Below are 18,754 nucleotides of genomic sequence, written 5' to 3'. Positions count from 1 at the left end.
GTGGCACTAGCAGCAGGTTGAAAGAAGAACATCTGTCTTGTTTGCTTCATGCCTAATGGCTGTAAGTTGTGATCTAACTAGGATGAGAATCTTAAGGAGTATGATGGTCTCTTTTGGTAGCCTCCATTCCCGTGGCTCAGGAAAGATACAGCCTTTGCCCTCAGATGGGAAGTTGTGCAAATTAGTCACCCAGGGACTGCATAGTATTATTAAATATTGTTAAAACGATAAACCAAATTATCTATCAGCATAAACAAATATAACTCCCTTGTGATCAGCCGGGCCCACCAGTTCACTCTGGTATAGAATCTGGTCTGCCCTCATAAAATTGACTTCTCTTGAGGTGGTCACTGAGCATCTTACTGAAAATCCTTGACAGCACCACTAAGCTGATAGAGCTCCTGTCCAGTGCCTTTCTGCCACAATGATTTAAAGATCTGAGTAGCGAGAAGAGAAAGAAATTGGGAGGGAAACCCCAACAAACAGATTCCTAAGGCCGGAAAAAAGAAAAAGGATACCCTGACAAAAATTATTTATCTGACAGCAAACATTAAACACTGAGACTAATGCTTAAAATATTATTAATTCTGCAGTTCAGTATTCTTAAGTGCCTTCTTGAAAGTTTTTCATATGAAGTTACTGCATTTCAAATTTTGTATCATTTGATAGCCACCTTTCCTTTACACTGAGGGTTGTGTCTGCCTACCACAGACCAAACTTTCAGGTAGTCTTTAATACTCTGCAGTGTTAACTATGCTGCTATAAATATATATTGCGATATCATGTGAATTTTCCATATTTTTTCACTGGAAGTACAAGCTTTTTCATTATCTCTGTTATAACATTAATCTCTTAACGTATTTCTCTGAATTTCTTTTTGTTTATAAGTCCACAATAGATCCACATTTATTTTCTCCCTGTTAAGCAATATGTTAGCAAACCGATATACAGTTTAGCACTGTGGTGGCTGCGCAGCTCCCTCTCAGACACTGGCCGTATTTCTCATTATCCAAAAGATTTTGTACTTATGGCTTAAGCAAATGAGCAGTGCTTTCTTGGTGTTAAGTAAATTGTTTGTACCATATTTATTCTTTCTTAAAAAGGAATTAGTTCCTTTTTCTTTCTTAGTTTCTTCTCCCCTGCTGGAAACTGATACAGTATCCACGGGGCCCAGGGTCTGACTGTGCTTATTTTGCATCGTGATGTAGTCAATTGGCCCTGATCAGGCCTTGCAGAAGAAGCAGATGCAGACTATGAATAAATTTAAAAAGTATATTTGCAACATACTGTTTGTAGGTATTCCACCGATGTAGTAGATCATCTGCAAGGTACTCTGTGAAGCAATGACTTACTTCAGACAACGAAGCGCAATCCCATCCTCTGTAGCCCATGCTGCAAATGGCAGGAACTGTATTTCCATGCCAGCCCGCCCCACGCTCAGCAGCAACATCCCACCTCTCTGTGTGCACTTTGGCAGCAAGCACTACCCACAGCTGTGGCCAAATCATCCCGCAATGTTAGAACAGTGGGTACAGCCACAGGCACTGCTTCTACTGCAACCTGCGCTCTCAGTTCACGTACACCAGGGGAAGGTGCTGCCCAAATCTTGTTCAAGAGAAAGCTATAAAGGCAAAGACACAATTATATCCATCATGTTGTTGTGTGTCTCACGTCACACAGGAACATGTGCTGCACTGTAGAAACACTGAAAAGGAGAATAGATTTGCACCTGTGGCTATAAAGTGCTTATCAGATCTGTAGAAGCTATTTTGCTCCAGCACACTGGATGTAGTTAAATGCACGCACAAAGCTCCCTAAGTAGGTCACCAGTTGCCTGTTCCTTTAACTGCCAAATGGGTCATGGACAGACCAATAAACTGGGCACTGAAAAGATGAGGCCCTCCTCATAGATTCCTGAAGTCATTGACATTCATGTTCCTTGCTTGTTCTTTTCTTTTTCTTCTTCTTCTTCTTCTTCTTCTTCTTTCATTAGTGCTTCCCTAAATGTTCTCAGTTCTTTGCTGGGGTGGTCCTCACGTTCTTTCTTCTCAACAGACATTACCAGAAGTCTGTTCTGAGCAGGATGAGATGGATTTCCTGATGGAAGCATTGATAATCAGGTACAGTTTACGGTTCTTAAACCTGTAGTAGGCGGGACGAAGAGGAGCAATGTAATAATAATTTTGCTTGGATTTGGTAAAGAAATCTAGCCTTATTATTTTTCACCAGATGGCAGTTTAGTAGTGCATGGTTGCTGGTTTCAGCCGCTTGTTCATCTCAGACAGAGTACCTTTGTTTCTTTTTTATGGGCATCTCAACAAAAATTTCTTCTGGCTGATTTTGCCGGTCACATTCAGAGAAGTAAAAAGGTACAACGTTCTTGTACAAGTGTGTTCTGTGTTTGAACTGTTTTCCTTTTCAAATAATCCTGTTGCTGTTTTTCTAAGTATAAATCATGTCCTGAATCCCTTGTCAAATAAATTTTCAGTGGTGAAATGGAAAGCAGACCATGCAACAGGAAAGTTGAAGATTAGTGCCACCTGTGCAGCAACTCAGATGACCAGCCTCTGCCAAGATGAAGACGAGCACCAAGGTGGTGCAACACGGGCTGCGTGTCAGGGAGTTAAGCTTACTGTGTGTCAGGGAGTTAAGCTTATAGGCTTGGATGCTAGGGCTTAAACTCTATCATCTCTTGCAAATAAAGACGAGGGTTTTTAGAAGAACAGGTTTTACAGCTGAAGCAGGTGTGAAAAGCTTTTTCCATTGTGGCTTTCATGTAGCTGCCAAGGATACATGCAGCCTTTTGGTTTTCCCTGTCTATGGATCAGTTTGTTGTCAGAGGGTGCTTTCTGCAGTGAAGGTCCTTGGGTTTTGGCCCTCCCTCAAACAAAAATAGCTGAGTGAGGCCCTCTGAAACCTCTGTAGGGGTGAGATGGGGAATATGGCTTCCCTATATGCCAGTAGCCAGCACAGATAGAGCACAGCCCTTCTCCCAGTGAGGCCACTTCTCTTAGATGTCTTCTGGTTTTTGATGTCTTTGCAAACTTGATGGGAACTTTATAAGGTCTCATGTGCAAGATCCTCTGACAGTGACCAATGAGCTATATAAAATTTATTTGCCTGGATAATGGATTGAGCCATTCCTGTAACTACTTGTACTTCTCATTGTCTGGCTTGGACCGTATGCAGATGCTGTTTTTCTTCTGTTAAAGCATGATTCAAGAACGAATCTCATAACGTAAGGCACTTCCCAAAGTCTGCAAAAATTTGAATGAAGTGAAGAGGAGGTAACACTGATTCATGATTTTTAAGGAGCATTTCAATCAAACAATTACAGAATGCTTTGATTTAGTTAGAACATGACCCTCCCTCTCTCCCAAATTCCTTTTCATTCTCAGTTCCCATATTACCTAGATGATCACTATCCAAGGAAGATTCTTACTTTCTAGTGTTGGGGGTTTTGCTGAGCTTGCTGACAGTCTTAGCTTTCTTTTATAAGAGACAAAAGGCTATCACACAAACAGCTGCCATAGGAGGTACTTAGCTGGGCCTCTCTTTGGCAAACTAGATACTGAACTTAGTCCACCAAACTAGACAGCAGTGTGTATTTAAAGTAACCAAGGCTGAAATAAAATACAGGACAGGATTTTGTTTCACAAATGCCAGTAATTTTTGGATATTTGAATTGTGTGGTTTCCTTTTCCCTTTCACCTCTTCCTCCCCCATTCAGTGTGTCCACTAAATCCTCTCTTCACAGACAGAAAGCTCTGCTTTACTTTCAGCTTTTCACACCTTCTAAGGAAGTTTTTCATGGACAAAGCCAGGCAGAAGCCTGTTCTTGGGACCCTCGTAATTGGAGAGGCACTTTGATACGGCTGAAGTTGGAATTTGTTTGGTAGTTTGCACTGCGTTCGAGGTTCCTTTCACTCCAGGTTGTCAAAGCTCAAGGCAGAACAGTGAGCGTCATAGATGCTGGCCGGTTACTAATCTTGTTTCTGTTTCTCATGCTGCTATGATCTTGGCTTTCAGTAAGTTCAACCACCAAAACATTGTGCAGTGCATCGGTGTGAGCCTGCAGACGCTGCCTCGCTTCATTCTGCTTGAGCTCATGGCTGGAGGAGATATGAAGAGTTTCCTTCGGCAGAATCGACCCAGGGTGGTGAGATAACTTCCCTGCTAGGCTTTTGACTGTTTTTATTACTGCTATTTTTTTTTTTTTTTAATGAATGAGATAAAGGCACTGAAGCCAAGCAGGGCTGTCTCTGTGTCTCAGCTCCTACAAACTTCTGGACACATCTGTCTCTTTGCCTGGCTTGAGCAGATGTGAGGAAGAGAAAAAGAAAACAGAGCAAGAGCTCTGGTCTATTAGTGACTAAGGAGGAAAGAGAAAAATCCTGTCCATTCATTCCAGAGTTCTCTGTAACTGGAACACAAGCGTAGGGGTATTTTTCTCGCAATGTCTGCGTCACTTTCTGTGCACTGTGGTGGTATGTGAGGAGTTAAACACTGATAAGCAGTAATGGGAATTTGCTGCACCAGATCCTTAGGTGTACATCAACATCACAGGCAGACACATAAATTTATACTAGCTGAAGAGTTGGGCCTGCATATAGCACTGTGGCAGGGATTTAAATCAATGTAAATGAAATTATCAAGTCAAATGTTGTGTTTAAAAAAAGCTTTTATTAAAAAAAATTTGTCATGAGGGTTTTTACAAAACAGATCTGATTTCTAATAATGCAATGACGATGACCAGGTACAGTGAATAATTGGAATGAATGATTTTCAATGTTCTTATTATTCTAGGTATGTGCTCTTGCATCTTAACAGTGTGTATGCTGGACACCTCTGTTAAATAAGCACATATATCTGCTTGAGCAGAAACTTCAAAAAAAAGAAGTGTTCGGCCTGGTTCTACATTAATTTTTTTTATATTGATATGCCTATCTTGGCTAGAGGCAGGCACAGAAGGAACAAAGAAGAGTGTAGGAGGGGACTGACTGGTACCTCGGGTACTACATCACATGACGCCGTTGCACAACCTCTCCATACACACATACACGCTCCCCCATACTTATGACAATATAGTTTCATGTGTGTATACTTTTATGCTGGTGCTAACTGCTGTTAAAAAGTCTAGCTTAATTCCTTCCTCTTACAGAAGTAAATATACCACTTAACAGTGATATAACAGCACCTATATGGAGGAATTTTTATATCTTTAATTCTAGCATTTATAATGAACGTAGTGCACTTTCTGTGGGCAGATAAAGTCTGTGGGATCAAGATGGGCAACAAAAAATAATATTCTTATTTGTACGTACTATATAGCGGTAATGTGAAGAACAGTTATTTTTTAAACATCATGTGAAAACAAACCCGCTACTAAGTATGTTAGCGGATAGTGAATAAAACAGTTGAATTTCACTTAGTGCCCAGAGAAATGTCCCTGTACACCTTTTTTGAAAACAGAAGTTGCCTAACAACTACAGAGAAAATGAATCCCTGCAGCCTTCTGGCAGCGGGATCCCGGAGCAGAGATAAGGTCTGCTGTCTGGGGTTCTGTTCCTCCTCCTTACTCTTCATTTCCTCTCTAGAAATGCCTACTTTATAACTATAATATTTCTCACTGGCAGATGTCCAAGAGCTTTGTACAATAACTTGCCTAGCCAATAAAAACGGGGCTCAGTAGCTGTAGTGCAAGTTACGTGGTTTGACCATGAGAAATTACAGACAGAGGCACCCAGAAACAAAAGCAGGTTTGACAAGAGAAATCAAATGAATTGCTCTTGGGCTTTTGATGAGCAATGTAGTAATTTTTCCCCATCCTTTCCCAGAGCAATGCAGAAGTTCCTGGAGAAGCACCGAGGAACTTTCCCTACAGGGATATAAATGACTCCATGAAAATAAGCAGGGATCGTGGAGAAAGACTTCTTTATTTCTTCTTGTTAGGAAAGTGTAGAGTGTGAAGGGCTGGTACCACCTCAGAGGCCATAAAGAATCCTTTTTGTGCCTACTGCTCCTGAGGGTATTCTCTGCCCTTCCACAGCAGTGATAAGTTGATGAATGCTGAGTGCTGGTAAAGAGATGTGTACTTGCGCATCTTTCCCCTGTTCCCTCTCTCAGAGATCACGGGTATGTGTTTTAAGAAATTGTCTGACTTTTGTTGCAATTTGCTTAATTCAGTCTTTTAAAAGTTCTCTTTTTTTTCCTCACCCTTTAAACCTGCTTGTTTTTTTTTTTTTTTTATTTCACGAAGTCCAACACCACTGGGGAGCAGTTCTCTCCCACTCCCTTGTACCAGGGTATTCAGGCTAGGCCATAAATCTCTCACCAGCTCACACTCATGCGCTGTGCTCAGGAGAATCCGAAACTTCTGAAAGCTTTTGGCTTCAGTAAAAGCTCATTCTTTTTCTAATTCTTTACCTTGATCTGCCTGTGTTCCTCTTTGCTCCTTACTGACTAACCTTTCCCCCACCATGTATGTATGTTTCTCCCCTTCCCTTCTTTTGCCCCTCTCTAATTATTCTCTGCCTAGACTATTCTCTTCTCCTTCTCCACTATTCTTCCCTTACCATTTTCTGTGTCCTTTTCCAGAATCAGCCATCCACACTAACAATGCAGGACCTGCTGAACATAGCTAGGGATATTGCCTGCGGTTGTAAATATCTGGAAGAGAATCATTTCATCCACAGGTGAGGAGAAACAGACCCTTCAGACCTATGTCCCCTGAAGGTGTGCTAACCTTACGCAGTTTCTATTTGCAGTGGATTGCCCAGAGCTAATCTTCAGGCAGAAGCCAGAGATTTCCTCCACCAATATAGGTTGTGCTTAGGTGCCCAGACTGATCTCGCTGGCTGCTGGTAGAGTTGTGTGCTGCTCCTTGCATCTTGGGGAGAAAGGAATCTTCCTGTTTGTAGTGAACGTTTTCACGTGTTAACTTTTGGGTGCCTACAAGGGAAATGCGCTTGAGATTATCCTTGTAGGCCACTAGATGGTAGTATCACTCTGTGTTAGTTTGTAAGACAAAGCAGTATGATTTCTCTTTCTTTTCTGATCTCCCTGTCTTGACTTACTGTCCCATCAGCACCGGAGAGCCCAAAACGTTTGAGCCACTGACTAGAGAAAGGGAGAACAGGGACATTAGGAGAGAAAACATAGCGTATGCATGGCCTGAACTCTAAGATTTTCTTCTCAACTCAGCAGCTGACCTGCTGTGTGATCTTCAGCAGCCTGTATTTATCTGTTCACACCTTTTACCTCATTTGTAGAGTAAGAAAATGTTGATATGGCAGGCTTAAAACATGAATAAAATAATATAGAAGAGGCAGAGGTTATTATAGGTAGCCTTTTAAAATTCTCAGCTGGATGTAGGAGTCCTTTGCTTCTGATTAGGAGTTCTTTCAGCTCATAATGTTCCCACACATAGCATGCCATTGAATTCCTTCCTGAGTATGAAAGTCCATGCTGAGCTCAGCTCTTGGCTGTAAAGGAGAGGAGAGGCCTGCATCCAAGAGGGACACATAGGCTCTGACTAAACCTACATACAGCCTGGAGTTATGCAAGGAGACAGCAGATGCACCCACACGCTCAAGCACATGTATATATATGCACATGACATCGCACAGAGCAAAGAGGCAGAGCTAGGCAAGAGTGGGTAGAGATTGGAGGAACTGAGGGAAACAAGTGGCAAGCAGCAGCTGGAGAAAAAAAACATGAGATTGAGATATGGGTTGTGTTATGACTTTGTGATTATAACATCAGAGGCAGCAACCGAAGGATGAGCAATCTTTTGCTACATCTGCCACAGGCTTGAGATGTGGCCTCAGTTAAGTCTCATTCTCTCCTTGTTGCCCCAGTTCTTCCGCGCAGACTCAAATCGATATAAGAAGATAGTAAAGTACAGCAGATAAAGATTCAGAACCTTCAATAGGTGGTGGTTAGTAGTAACTAAATGAAGAAAAGTGCAGTGAAAAAAGATTGTGCATCTGGGTACAGAGGTAAACAGGTCACAGCAAGAGGCCTCTCTTCCTCCCTTCCTCTCATGTGAACCAGTGGAGCTGGCTGGATGCAGAGGGCAGCGTGTGCTGTGTGTGTGGGAAAGCCCTGCATGGCGGTCTGTCCAGCAGAAAACAGGAGCTCCGGGAAGTTTGTGGACTAGAGCTGAGTCGATTTCTTTTGCTAGCTGTTCCTATGATGGCATAGCTGTAAATCCTTCTCCTTTGCTAAAATCCGTGGAGTGTGACAAAGGTACATTGGAAAAGCCAGAGATGATCTGCTGCTGTTTTATAAATCCTAAGTGTAAGAGACTGAGAGACAAGATGCTTTTGAGAGCAGGGCATCCCCTATCTCCCTGACAGCTTAAGGCAAATCACATCTTTGCTTTGAGCATGGCCTCAGGAGTGGCTTTCCTAACTTCCCCCTGCACACATAGCCACAGCATCTATTGGGATAGCAGATCTTGTCAAAATTGGTTAAGTTTTTCATGAAAGGTCTCCATGCTTTCAATACGATCCCATTTTTGTTCTTAGCTCTGCTAAACTCCAAAATTATGTATATTTTGGCTTAGGGTGGCTTAGAGAACTTCATCTCTTTCCCCTCCCACCCGAACAGTGGATTATGGAGCTGGTTACAGGAACATGATCATTTGCTGGTAGGAACTCTGCAAGGGCAATATTTGTATGGTCGGTGAGGTCACACAGAAGTGCCTTCGCTATACCAAGGCCAGAATTAGGGCTTGAATTAGCAGTTAAGTTTAACTGCTGTTTCACTGGGATAGGCTTCCTATCCCAAGAGTAGAAAAGTTGTGGTAGAGTCTCCTCACCCTCGGAGAATTGCAAGAGGCTTGCGTGTTGACTGTAGGCAGAAAATTTTGCCACCTGTTAGCATGCAAGGAGAGCATCAGAGCATCTGTGTCTAAGGAGTGCCAGAGCTACCTCTCTCTCCCAAGCTGTTCTACCTCCCAGGCAGGCTCTCGCTCTTGACAGCTTTCTGGTACCGCAGGTTATGTATCTCCAGTGGCTCTAGCACACAGTTCATTCTAGGCAGTCAGTATTTGTCAGGGACCTCATATTCAGCAGCAGCAGCACACGCAGCACCAGATCAGGAGATCTATCCCTTATAGTGAAAGCCTCTTCAGAGCGCATTAGTTTGACGTATTTCTTTGGGAGCTATCCTGCTGACAGGTTTCCAAGTAAAGGCTGCTGGGCAGAGGGGGCCATTCGTCCCTCCTGAGAGTTGCAAGACCAGAGCAAGTGTCTGAAGGACATACGGCCTCAACTCTAGGCAGATGTCACCGTTGCTCTAAAGAGGATCGCTGCAGACTCTATCTTCATCCAGGAATTAACCCACTGAAGAATGATTGGAGGTGACCAGAGAAGGAAGAACAAAATTATTGTCCCATTGACAAGTATACGTCTTCACAGAAGGAAATGCAAAGAGGCAGAATTATCAACAGAGCTGTTAAAATATCAGAAAATGAAATGTTCAGTGTTAATTCTGCTTTATATGGGACAATAAATAAATTCCTTTGAGCAGGTGATTAGAGGCTTCTGTAGTAAAGAAGAGCAGTAAGAGTGTGCAGCAAATTTTATCTCTTGGATCTCCTAATAAGTACATGAGAGGATCGATACTTTAATTGGAAACATCAGACTTAATCACTACAGCATTATTTTCAAAAAATCTAGAATGTGATAGTAATATCCTCCATCATTCCCTCACCACCACCCCAATCTGCTGAATTTATGATGAGGGACAATTTTTGTTTGTGCTACAAGAAGCTCAATAGAAATTAACAGAAAATTCCTCCACTTGTGTTTTATCAGACCAGTTTTCATTTCTCCTGTCAATTAGAAGCTCCCTGATTTTTCTTTTCTTGGCACTGAGCCTAACAGTCATCACACAAAGCTGCTAACAATTATGCGAAGGAATGGACAGGCCAAATGTTATTGCTCGAGACCAGACTCCATTTCAGGAGAGAAATGGAAGATGCTTGACTTTAACAATAGCATGTCTCTGTGAAAAACTCTCTGGCGCAGCTCTTCCACTGTTAGATCTCTAGTATAAGCAACCTCGCAATGGGCTCATTTTGTGTTAGCCAGCAATTCCTTCCATACTGATTTACTGATTTTTGTTCAGGCCCTGTATTAGTATCTGTTAGTGAAATCCATATTAGAGTGAGTGTGTGTGGAAGCCAGGGAGAATGGCTGCCAGTAGAGGTAGCAGGTATCTGAGAGGGCAAGGCAGGGCAGTGGGGTGGCAGAGGTGTCACTAAGGGCAGGTCTTGTCACCTAGGAGTCACAGATAATGAAGGAAGAGAAAGCTCAGCTTGACTTACAAATCCTGAGGGAATTTTCAAGGCTGGCAGTGGAAAGAAATGTATGAGTTGTTTAAGGAGTTCATTTCTCTTGGCAGTCACCAGGGCTCCCGCAGTGCTATGATTTTTTTAATGAGTTCCTCTTCAGAACATATTTAAAATAAATGCAAACCCTTCAGTCTTGGTCATGCAGTCATCGCTGCCATTTGTCACAAGCTAAACCTGCGTCCAGCAAATAGTTCCTCCCATATGTAGCTTTGTTTGGTTCCACGGGAGATAGCCAGAAGGAACACAGCAACAATTTGCTGAATTTGGCCCTACATTGACTTTTCAAGAAGTATAGTAAGACTGCCAAATAGCATCGCATTTGTCATTGACAGAGATAATGCTGAGCTACCATTAAAAACACCCCTTAAAAAAACAGAGCAAAAAAGAAATGTGTGTCATAATGTGGTTGAAGCAAGAGGGGTTGGATCTGTCCCAGGTCTGACATCGATCCTGTTTTCTGCCTTTGTGAAGGAGATGGTAGTGGAGAATGCTTGGAGATCACTGCGTAAAAAGTGCGACATAAACGTACTTTATTAATTTTGGTTAATAAAATGATAATGTAGCTAGCATTGGTTTTTGTTTTTAATATCTGTTCTTCATTTGTGTAAAGATAATTAAGACTCGTAGCACTGGGTGTAATATTCTTTCTCTATTTTTTTAGCTACTTAAGAGTTTAGAATTACTTTTTTTTTTTTTTTTAAAGGGACATAGCTGCAAGGAACTGCCTTTTGACCTGCATTGGGGCAGGACGAATAGCCAAAATTGGTGACTTTGGGATGGCCAGGGATATTTATAGGTAAGTGAAAGGGTATTTCTGTCCTGTGAATAACTCAGTAATCATAACTAAGTCATATATCAGTCTGAACAATATGAGCTCAGAAGCTGAGCACGAATCAGTGAAACTGTCCATTATGTGTCTGAATTTGATTACCAGTTAATTAACTGGAGTTAATAGAGTGTGAATTAAAACATTTGTGCCTACTAGCCAATACAGTTCAACTGTGTTTTTTTCCAGATTGGGCCCTAGAGAACACTGCAAACACGTGCGGACACTAAACCAAGCATAGATAAATTTATTGACTAGATGACCACCAATAATCTTAAGTTAAAAAAAACCCTCCTAATTCTAAGTTCAGCATGTCAAGAAGACGTGCTGCATCAATGCCCTGTGCCAAGCATCAGCAAAGTCTGATTTGTGACTTTGAACGCCCTTAAGTCTCCATCCCAGTTGCGAACAGGGTATAAAATATTGCTCAGATGCACTTGTTGTTTTGATGCCTGTTTCCCTTTTGGCCCCCACTGCTGCATTCACTTTCCATTTGATGCAGTGGTATGAGTTTTTATACATCTGAGCCCTTTCAGGGTATGCCAGCAGCGCAGCCAACAGAGGCAGCGAACAGACGCAGCAGTTTGCGCAGAAGGGCGGCAGAAGGCAAAGAAGGCACCTCTCCATTTTGCACAGTGGTGTGTCCTTCCCCGGGGCATGGTCATGACACGCCACAGAGCACGTTCCCCAGTGGCAGCTGGAGGTGCTGCATCGGCTGTGTCTGAGGCTTCAACCCACACAGACCCTCGGACAGCAGACGCAGCTCTGCAGGTGTCAGGCTGCAGGGAGTGCCTGGGGCCTCTCTGGGAGGCCTGGGCTGACAGTCAGCTCTCCTGCATGAAGTGTGCTGTGGTTGACCAGTTGCGTCACCAGATAAAGGAGTTACGGGAGGAGGTTAGTAGGCTGCGTAGCCTCCGAGAGGATGAGCAGGAGATTGACAGGGCGTTCTCGGAGACTGTTCAGCTCCAGGAGTCCCCTGCCCCCACTGCAGCGGAGGTGTCAGAGGGCTCAGCACCGTGTGTAAAGGTGCATCATAACACTGTTGAAGAGGGCGGAAGCTGGTGACCTCTCGTAGAAGGAGAAAGGCTCTTGCTCCTCCTCAAGAGTTGCCTGTGAAGAACAAGTTTAGCGCCCTCCAAGCTGAGGAGGAGCTGGGCATGGCTCCAAGTGAGGCAACTGGCCTGGCAGACCCCGTGCCGTGCAGGAGCCCCCGGAAGAAGCGGCGAGTGATTGTTGTGGGTGACTCCCTGCTGCAGGGGACAGAGGCACCTATCTGCCGACCTGACCTCTTGTCCAGAGAGGTTTGCTGCCTGCCAGGGGCTCGAATAAGAGATGTCGTGGAAAGACTGCCAAGGCTTGTCCATGCATCAGACTACTACCCTCTGCTGATCTTCCATGTGGGCACTAACGACGCGAAAGGCAAACTGGAAACCATCAGACGGGACTTCAGAGCTCTGGGAATGGTGGTGAAGGGTCTGGGAGCCCAGGTCGTTTTCTCCTCAATCTTGCCTGTGAGGGGAAAGGATGGGAGGAGGTGTAGACGAGTTTTCCAAGTTAACAGCTGGCTGCGCCACTGGTGTTGGCAACAGGGCTTTGGTTTCTATGACCATGGGACCCTGTTTGAAGATCGACAGCTGATGGGGAGCGATGGGATCCACCTTACCAAGCAGGTCACGCGCGTCTTTGCCAACAGATTGGCCAGCCTGGTACGGAGGGCTTTAAACTAGGCAAGATGGGGGAAGGGGAGTGGTATAGTGGCAGGGGAGTCAGTAAAACACCGCTCAAGTCAGGATGCCTCCAGCGGGTGCATACAGCCAGGGGAGACAGCATGGAACATGGCTATGAAGATGCTCTTGCACCTCTCCTGGGAAGCTTGCATGCTTGACTGGCTCTCTGAAATGCCTGTATACCAATGCACGCAGCGTGGGGAATAAACAGGAAGAGTTAGAGATCTGCGTGCGGTCGCAGGGCCATGATCTCATTGCGGTTACAGAGACATGGTGGGATAGTTCACATGACTGGGATGCTGTCATGGATGGCTATGTGCTTTTTAGGAAAGACAGGCCAGGAAGGCGAGGTGGTGGAGTTGCTCTTTATGTGAGGGAGCAACTAGAATGTATGGCGCTCTGCCTGGGGTGGGGTGGGGTGGGGTGGATGAAGAGCAAGTTGCGAGCCTATGGGTAAGGCTTAAAGGGCAGGCTAACGTGGGTGACACGGTGGTGGTGGGGGGTTTACTGCAGGCCACCCGATCAGGAAGAGGCAGTCGAGGAGGCCTTCTACAGACAGCTGGAAGTAGCCTCACGCTCACAGGCCCTGGTTCTCATGGCAGACTTCAACCACCCTGACATCTTTTGGCAAGACAGCACAGCTAGGCACAAACAGTCAAAGAGGTTCCTGCAGAGGACTGATGATAATTTCTTGACTCAGGTGGTGGAGACACCAACGAGGAGAGGTGCAATGCTAGACCTTGTACTAACGAACAAAGAAGGTCTAGTTGGAGATGTGAAGGTTGGGGGCAGCCTTGGCTGCAGTGACCGTGAGATGGTGGAGTTCAGGATCCTACGAGGAGGGAGCAGGGCAATGGGTAGGATTGCAACGCTGGACTTCAGGAGCGCTAACTTTGGCCTCTTCAGGGACCTACTTAGAGGAATCTCATGGGGTAGGGCCCTAGAAGGAAGAGGGGTCCAAGAAAGCTGGTTGATATTCAAGCATCACCTCCTCCAGGCTCAAGATCAGAGCATCCCTCTGAGGAAGAAGTCCAGCAAAGCGGGCAGGAGACCTGCATGGATGAGCAAGGAACTCCTGGCAAAACTCCAGCAGAAGAAGGAAGTGTACAGAATGTGGAAAAGGGGACAGGCCACTTGGGAGGAATACAGGGACGTTGTCAGAGCGTGCAGGGCTGCGACAAGGAAGGCTAAGGCCCAGTTGGAATTAAATCTGGCAATGGACGTCAAGGACAACAAGAAGGGCTTCTTCAAATACATCAATAGCAAAAGGAAGACTAGGGAAAACGTGGGCCCGCTGCTGAATGGGGCGGGTGCCCTGGTAACAAAGGATACAGAGAAGGCAGAGTTACTGAATGCTGCCTTTGCTTCAGCCTTCACTGCTAAGGCCAGTCCTCAGGAATTCCAGACCTCGGAGACAAGAGAGGAAGTCTGGAGAAAGGAAGACTCTGCCTCGGTCGAGGAGGATCAGGTTAGAGATCTTTTGTCCAAACTTGACATCCATAAATCCATGGGCCCCGATGGGATGCACCCACGAGTGCTGAGGGAGCTGGCGGATGTTATCGCTAGGCCACTCGCCATCCTCTTTGAAAGGTCCTGGAGATCAGGAGAGGTGCCTGAGGACTGGAAGAAAGCCAATGTCACGCCAGTCTTCAAAAAGGGCAAGAAGGAGGAGCCAGGAAACTCCAGGCCTGTCAGCCTCCCCTCCATCCCTGGAAAGGTGATGGAACAGCTCCTCCTGGAGGTCACCACTAAGCATGTGGAGGACAAGAAGGTGATCAGGAGGAGTCAGCATGGCTTCACCAAAGGGAAATCATGCTTGACCAATCTGATAGCCTTCTATGATGGGACAACTGGCTGGGTAGATGAGGGGAGAGCAGTGGATGTTGTCTCCCTGGACTTCGGCAAGGCTTTGGACACTGTCTCCCATCACATGCTCCTAGGTAAGCTCAGGAAGTGTGGGCTAGACGAGTGGACGGTGAGGTGGCTTGAGAACTGGCTGGATGGCCGAGCTCAGAGGGTTGTGGTCAGTGGCACAGAGTCGAGTTGGAGGCCTGTGGCTAGTGGTGTCCCGCAGGGGTCAGTCCTGGGTCCAGTCTTGTTCAATGTATTCATCAATGACCTGGAGGAAGGGACAGAGTGCACCCTCAGCAAGTTTGCTGATGATACTAAACCAGGGGGGAGAGACTAACACACCAGAAGACTGTGCTGCCATTCCGAGGGACCTGGACAGGCTGGAGAGCTGGGCAGAGAGGAACCTCCTGAAGTTCAACAAAGGCAAGTGCAAGGTCCTGCACCTAGGCAGAAATAATCCCATGCAGCAGTACAGGCTGGGGGTTGACCTGCTGGAAAGTAGCTCTGCCGAGAAGGACCTGGGAGTGCTGGTAGACAACAAGTGAAGCATGAGGCAGCAGTGTGCCCTTGTGGCCAAGAAGGCCAATGGTCTCCTGGGGTGCATTAGGCAGAGTGTTGCCAGCAGGACGAGGGAGGTGATCCTGCCCCTCTCCTCAGCCCTGGTGAGGCCTCACCTGGAGTACTGTGTCCAGTGCTGGGCTCCCCAGGACAAGAGAGACATGGAGCTCCTGGATTGAGTCCGGCGGAGGGCTACAAAGATGATTAGGGGCCTGGAGCATCTCTCCTATGAAGAAAGACTGCAAGAGCTGGGCCTGTTCAGCCTGGAGAAGAGAAGACTGAGAGGCGATCTCATCAACGTGTACAAGTATCTGAAGGGGGCGTATCAAGAGGATGAGGCCAGTCTCTTCTCCGTGGTGCCCAGCAACAGGACAAGAGGCAATGGGCGGAAACTGAACCACAGGAAGTTCCACCTAAACCTGAGGAAAAACTTCTTCACTGTGAGGGTGACTGAGCATTGGAACAGGTTGCCCAGAGAGGTTGTGGAGTCTCCTTTGCTGGAGATATTCCAAACCCGCCTGGATGCGATCCTGGGAAGTATGCTCTAGAGGATCCTGCTTGAGCAGGGAGGTTGGACTAGATGATCTCCAGAGGTCCCATCCAACCTAAACGATTCTGTGATTCTGTGATTGTGTGATTCTGTGATGTGACATTCTCTATGCATTTTATCTTTCCCAGAGCAAGTTACTATCGCAAAGGAGGAAGAGCCATGCTTCCTGTCAAGTGGATGCCACCAGAAGCTTTTCTAGAGGGGATATTCACCTCCAAGACTGACACCTGGTAACAAATGTCTTTTAATCACCTCCACTATTCAGGGATAAGGGTCAAGGAATCTGCTACTCTTGAAAAAAAGTCAGCTCAGCAGGAACCTTTAAAGATGTCAGAACTTCCCCAGGTCCTTAAAAAAAATTGGAAATTGCTTCTCTGCATTCGGTTAGAAGCATAGCTAAAGAATTCTGAGTGAGAATTAAAAAAAATCTAATATAAATGGAGGGCAGAAAAATAGCCATACATAAATGCAGAGTATCATCTAAGGGTAATTGCAAGTGTAAGGAGAGGGCAGTTTAGATTCCCAACAAGTCTCAGCTTAAAATCCTTACAAATACATAAAATCACCATCAGAGACTTCCCTCAACTCTCAGTATCTGCCACTCAGTTTCTATTGGTGACAAGCCCTGCTTAGATATCCTATAAATGGCTCTCTCTATACTGCCCAAGATTACTCCTTTGTATCATTTTTTTCTGGTGTATACAAAATTACAGCATATTTAAGCAGAAGTCCTTGCTGGTTGCTGAGGAAACAGTATTTATATACCCGCTCCTCATGTAACCTATTCTTTCTTTAAAATAAGCACCCCCTCAACAGTAGTGCGTTCATGCAGACGTGCTGGGGAACGGAAGCTTTCCGGTTGCTCAAGAACACCTTGCTTCCTATACAGTAGCTTCTTCAGTGTACTGTACTGAGACATTCCCCTACATGCCACACTGACCCAGTTTCCTAAAGTTGCTCATGATGCCAGAAGACAAGGGATAGCATATCAGAGCACACCTGGGAGTAGCCAGTCCTGAAGATTTTGAAGGAAAGTGCTGCTATTCCTGTAATGGACTATTATAAGTAATGTGCGTGTGCTGGAAATTTCTTCAACCTTTCCATCAAATAGTGACTCTTAAAATTCTGACCCTACAGAAATCTTGGCAGAACTCCCCTTGACTTCCCCGGGTCAAGGTTGTCAGTTATTTTCGGTGGTACTGCTTAACAGACCTGCGGATGACATATAAAAATGACGAGCAACCATATCACAACAAAAAAATTCATGTACTGCCTTTCATTTTCGCTGGAAGTCTCTGACTTGTTTTTATTCTTGAGCATCCTGTTTTCAAACACTCATTCAAACATCTTGAGTCTTTCGAAGGAAGGTAGGAATCTCCAGGTGAGATCCAATGGTTCTTCTTCTCAATCAGACCATACATAGCAAGGAAATACATTTCAAAGGTGGTCTGGCATTTCCTGTTCTAGAAATAACAAATGCAGCAGAGAGAACAACTTCAGAGTTATTCAAGTATTTTGAAATCTCTACAAAGCTACTTTTGAAGCTTGAGCAAGGGTTTTGATTGATCTTTTTTTTTTTTTTTGTCAGTTGACTTGTAATCATGCAAATTACCCATTCCCGGGGCTGGCCTATAGCTTCGCTAGCTAGCTAGCTAGGGCAGTTGCTGCAGTATTACCTGAACAGCTTCGTGCAACGTTTGTGGAGCACAGATGATACCAAATTGACGTTGTTGGCTGGTTTCTGACACAGGTCCTTCGGTGTGCTGCTTTGGGAGATTTTCTCTCTAGGCTACATGCCCTACCCTTGCAAAACCAACCAGGAAGTGCTGGAATTTGTCACCAGTGGAGGAAGAATGGATCCACCGAAGAACTGTCCAGGGCCCGTGTAAGTATTTCATCACCCCCACAAGCTAAGGGATAGTGAATATCATAAGGGTTAGGCAAAGGTAACTAGACACCCCCGTTCAGCCAGCAGAAATTACCCAAATAACTTACAGTTTCCTGAAGCTTTAACACAAGCTTAAGATGTAAATATCACAAATTCCTACCCTTTTTGGTTGTTTCTGGCCAGAGAAGCAAGAGTGGGAGACTTAACTAGCTTACCCTCAATGATGATCTTTCCTGAATGTAACTAGGGAGAACAAAGAAACGTTATACTAACTTCCTACTTGCTTTGTGTGTAAACTGGAGACTTCGGTTTCTAGAGCTAGTAACCTGGCAACTGTCAGCATAAATAAAAATACATAAAATTAGTAGTAGATAATACATAAAATTAATAATAGATAACCCAGTTACGGATGTTCTAAAGCCCTTTTGTGCCAGCAGTCACCAGTGTTTCCCTACTGATAGGAATTCCCAGATAAATTAGAGTTTGTGCATGTGCATCCCAGCTCCAGTTGGGAGACTGTGTCATCAGTGCAGTCAGGGAATGGTGATTACCCAGACTGTTCCCCAGGTGTTATTGAACCTCTTCTGAGCCACTGCCATTTGTACACAGCTTTTAAGCACCATAGGATTTGCTTTAAATAGTGGTCCCCTCATGAATCGGGATCTGAAGATGCAGCAATGACATGTCCACTTTTGCTCTCCTCTTTGGGGCCTGTTGCTGAGTGCAGATCTTCTAAACCCATAATACTGAAACAATTTTTCATAATTATCTTTAACCGACACTTTATTTATTTATTTATTTATTTATTTATTTATTTTTGTTTCAAGGTACCGGATCATGACACAGTGCTGGCAGCACAGCCCAGAGTATCGGCCGAACTTCTCCACCATCCTAGAAAGAATCAAATACTGCACACAGGTATTGGTCTTTGGGATCCAGGTGGATGATAATCCATGGAATCCCAGCTATTCAAAGGTACCAGCATTAGTGC

The 18,754-nt window shown here is 44.9% G+C and overlaps 1 protein-coding gene across 1 annotated transcript in view; it reads left to right on the top strand.

Annotated features, from left to right (window-relative positions):
* The window catches only part of LTK (leukocyte receptor tyrosine kinase), a 108,927-nt gene that overhangs the window by 83,730 nt on the left and 6,443 nt on the right, over positions 1 to 18,754 (top strand). The window contains exons 22-28 of the mRNA XM_068945930.1: positions 2,056 to 2,120; positions 4,030 to 4,159; positions 6,598 to 6,695; positions 11,067 to 11,159; positions 16,004 to 16,105; positions 17,626 to 17,760; positions 18,591 to 18,681. Coding sequence (XP_068802031.1) covers positions 2,056 to 2,120; positions 4,030 to 4,159; positions 6,598 to 6,695; positions 11,067 to 11,159; positions 16,004 to 16,105; positions 17,626 to 17,760; positions 18,591 to 18,681 — 714 coding nt within the window. The remainder of the gene's footprint in view (positions 1 to 2,055; positions 2,121 to 4,029; positions 4,160 to 6,597; positions 6,696 to 11,066; positions 11,160 to 16,003; positions 16,106 to 17,625; positions 17,761 to 18,590; positions 18,682 to 18,754) is intronic.

This window comes from Struthio camelus, chromosome 5, assembly GCF_040807025.1.
Source record: "Struthio camelus isolate bStrCam1 chromosome 5, bStrCam1.hap1, whole genome shotgun sequence".
NCBI lineage: Eukaryota > Metazoa > Chordata > Aves > Struthioniformes > Struthionidae > Struthio > Struthio camelus.
This window is presented reverse-complemented; position numbering and strand designations above follow the sequence as displayed.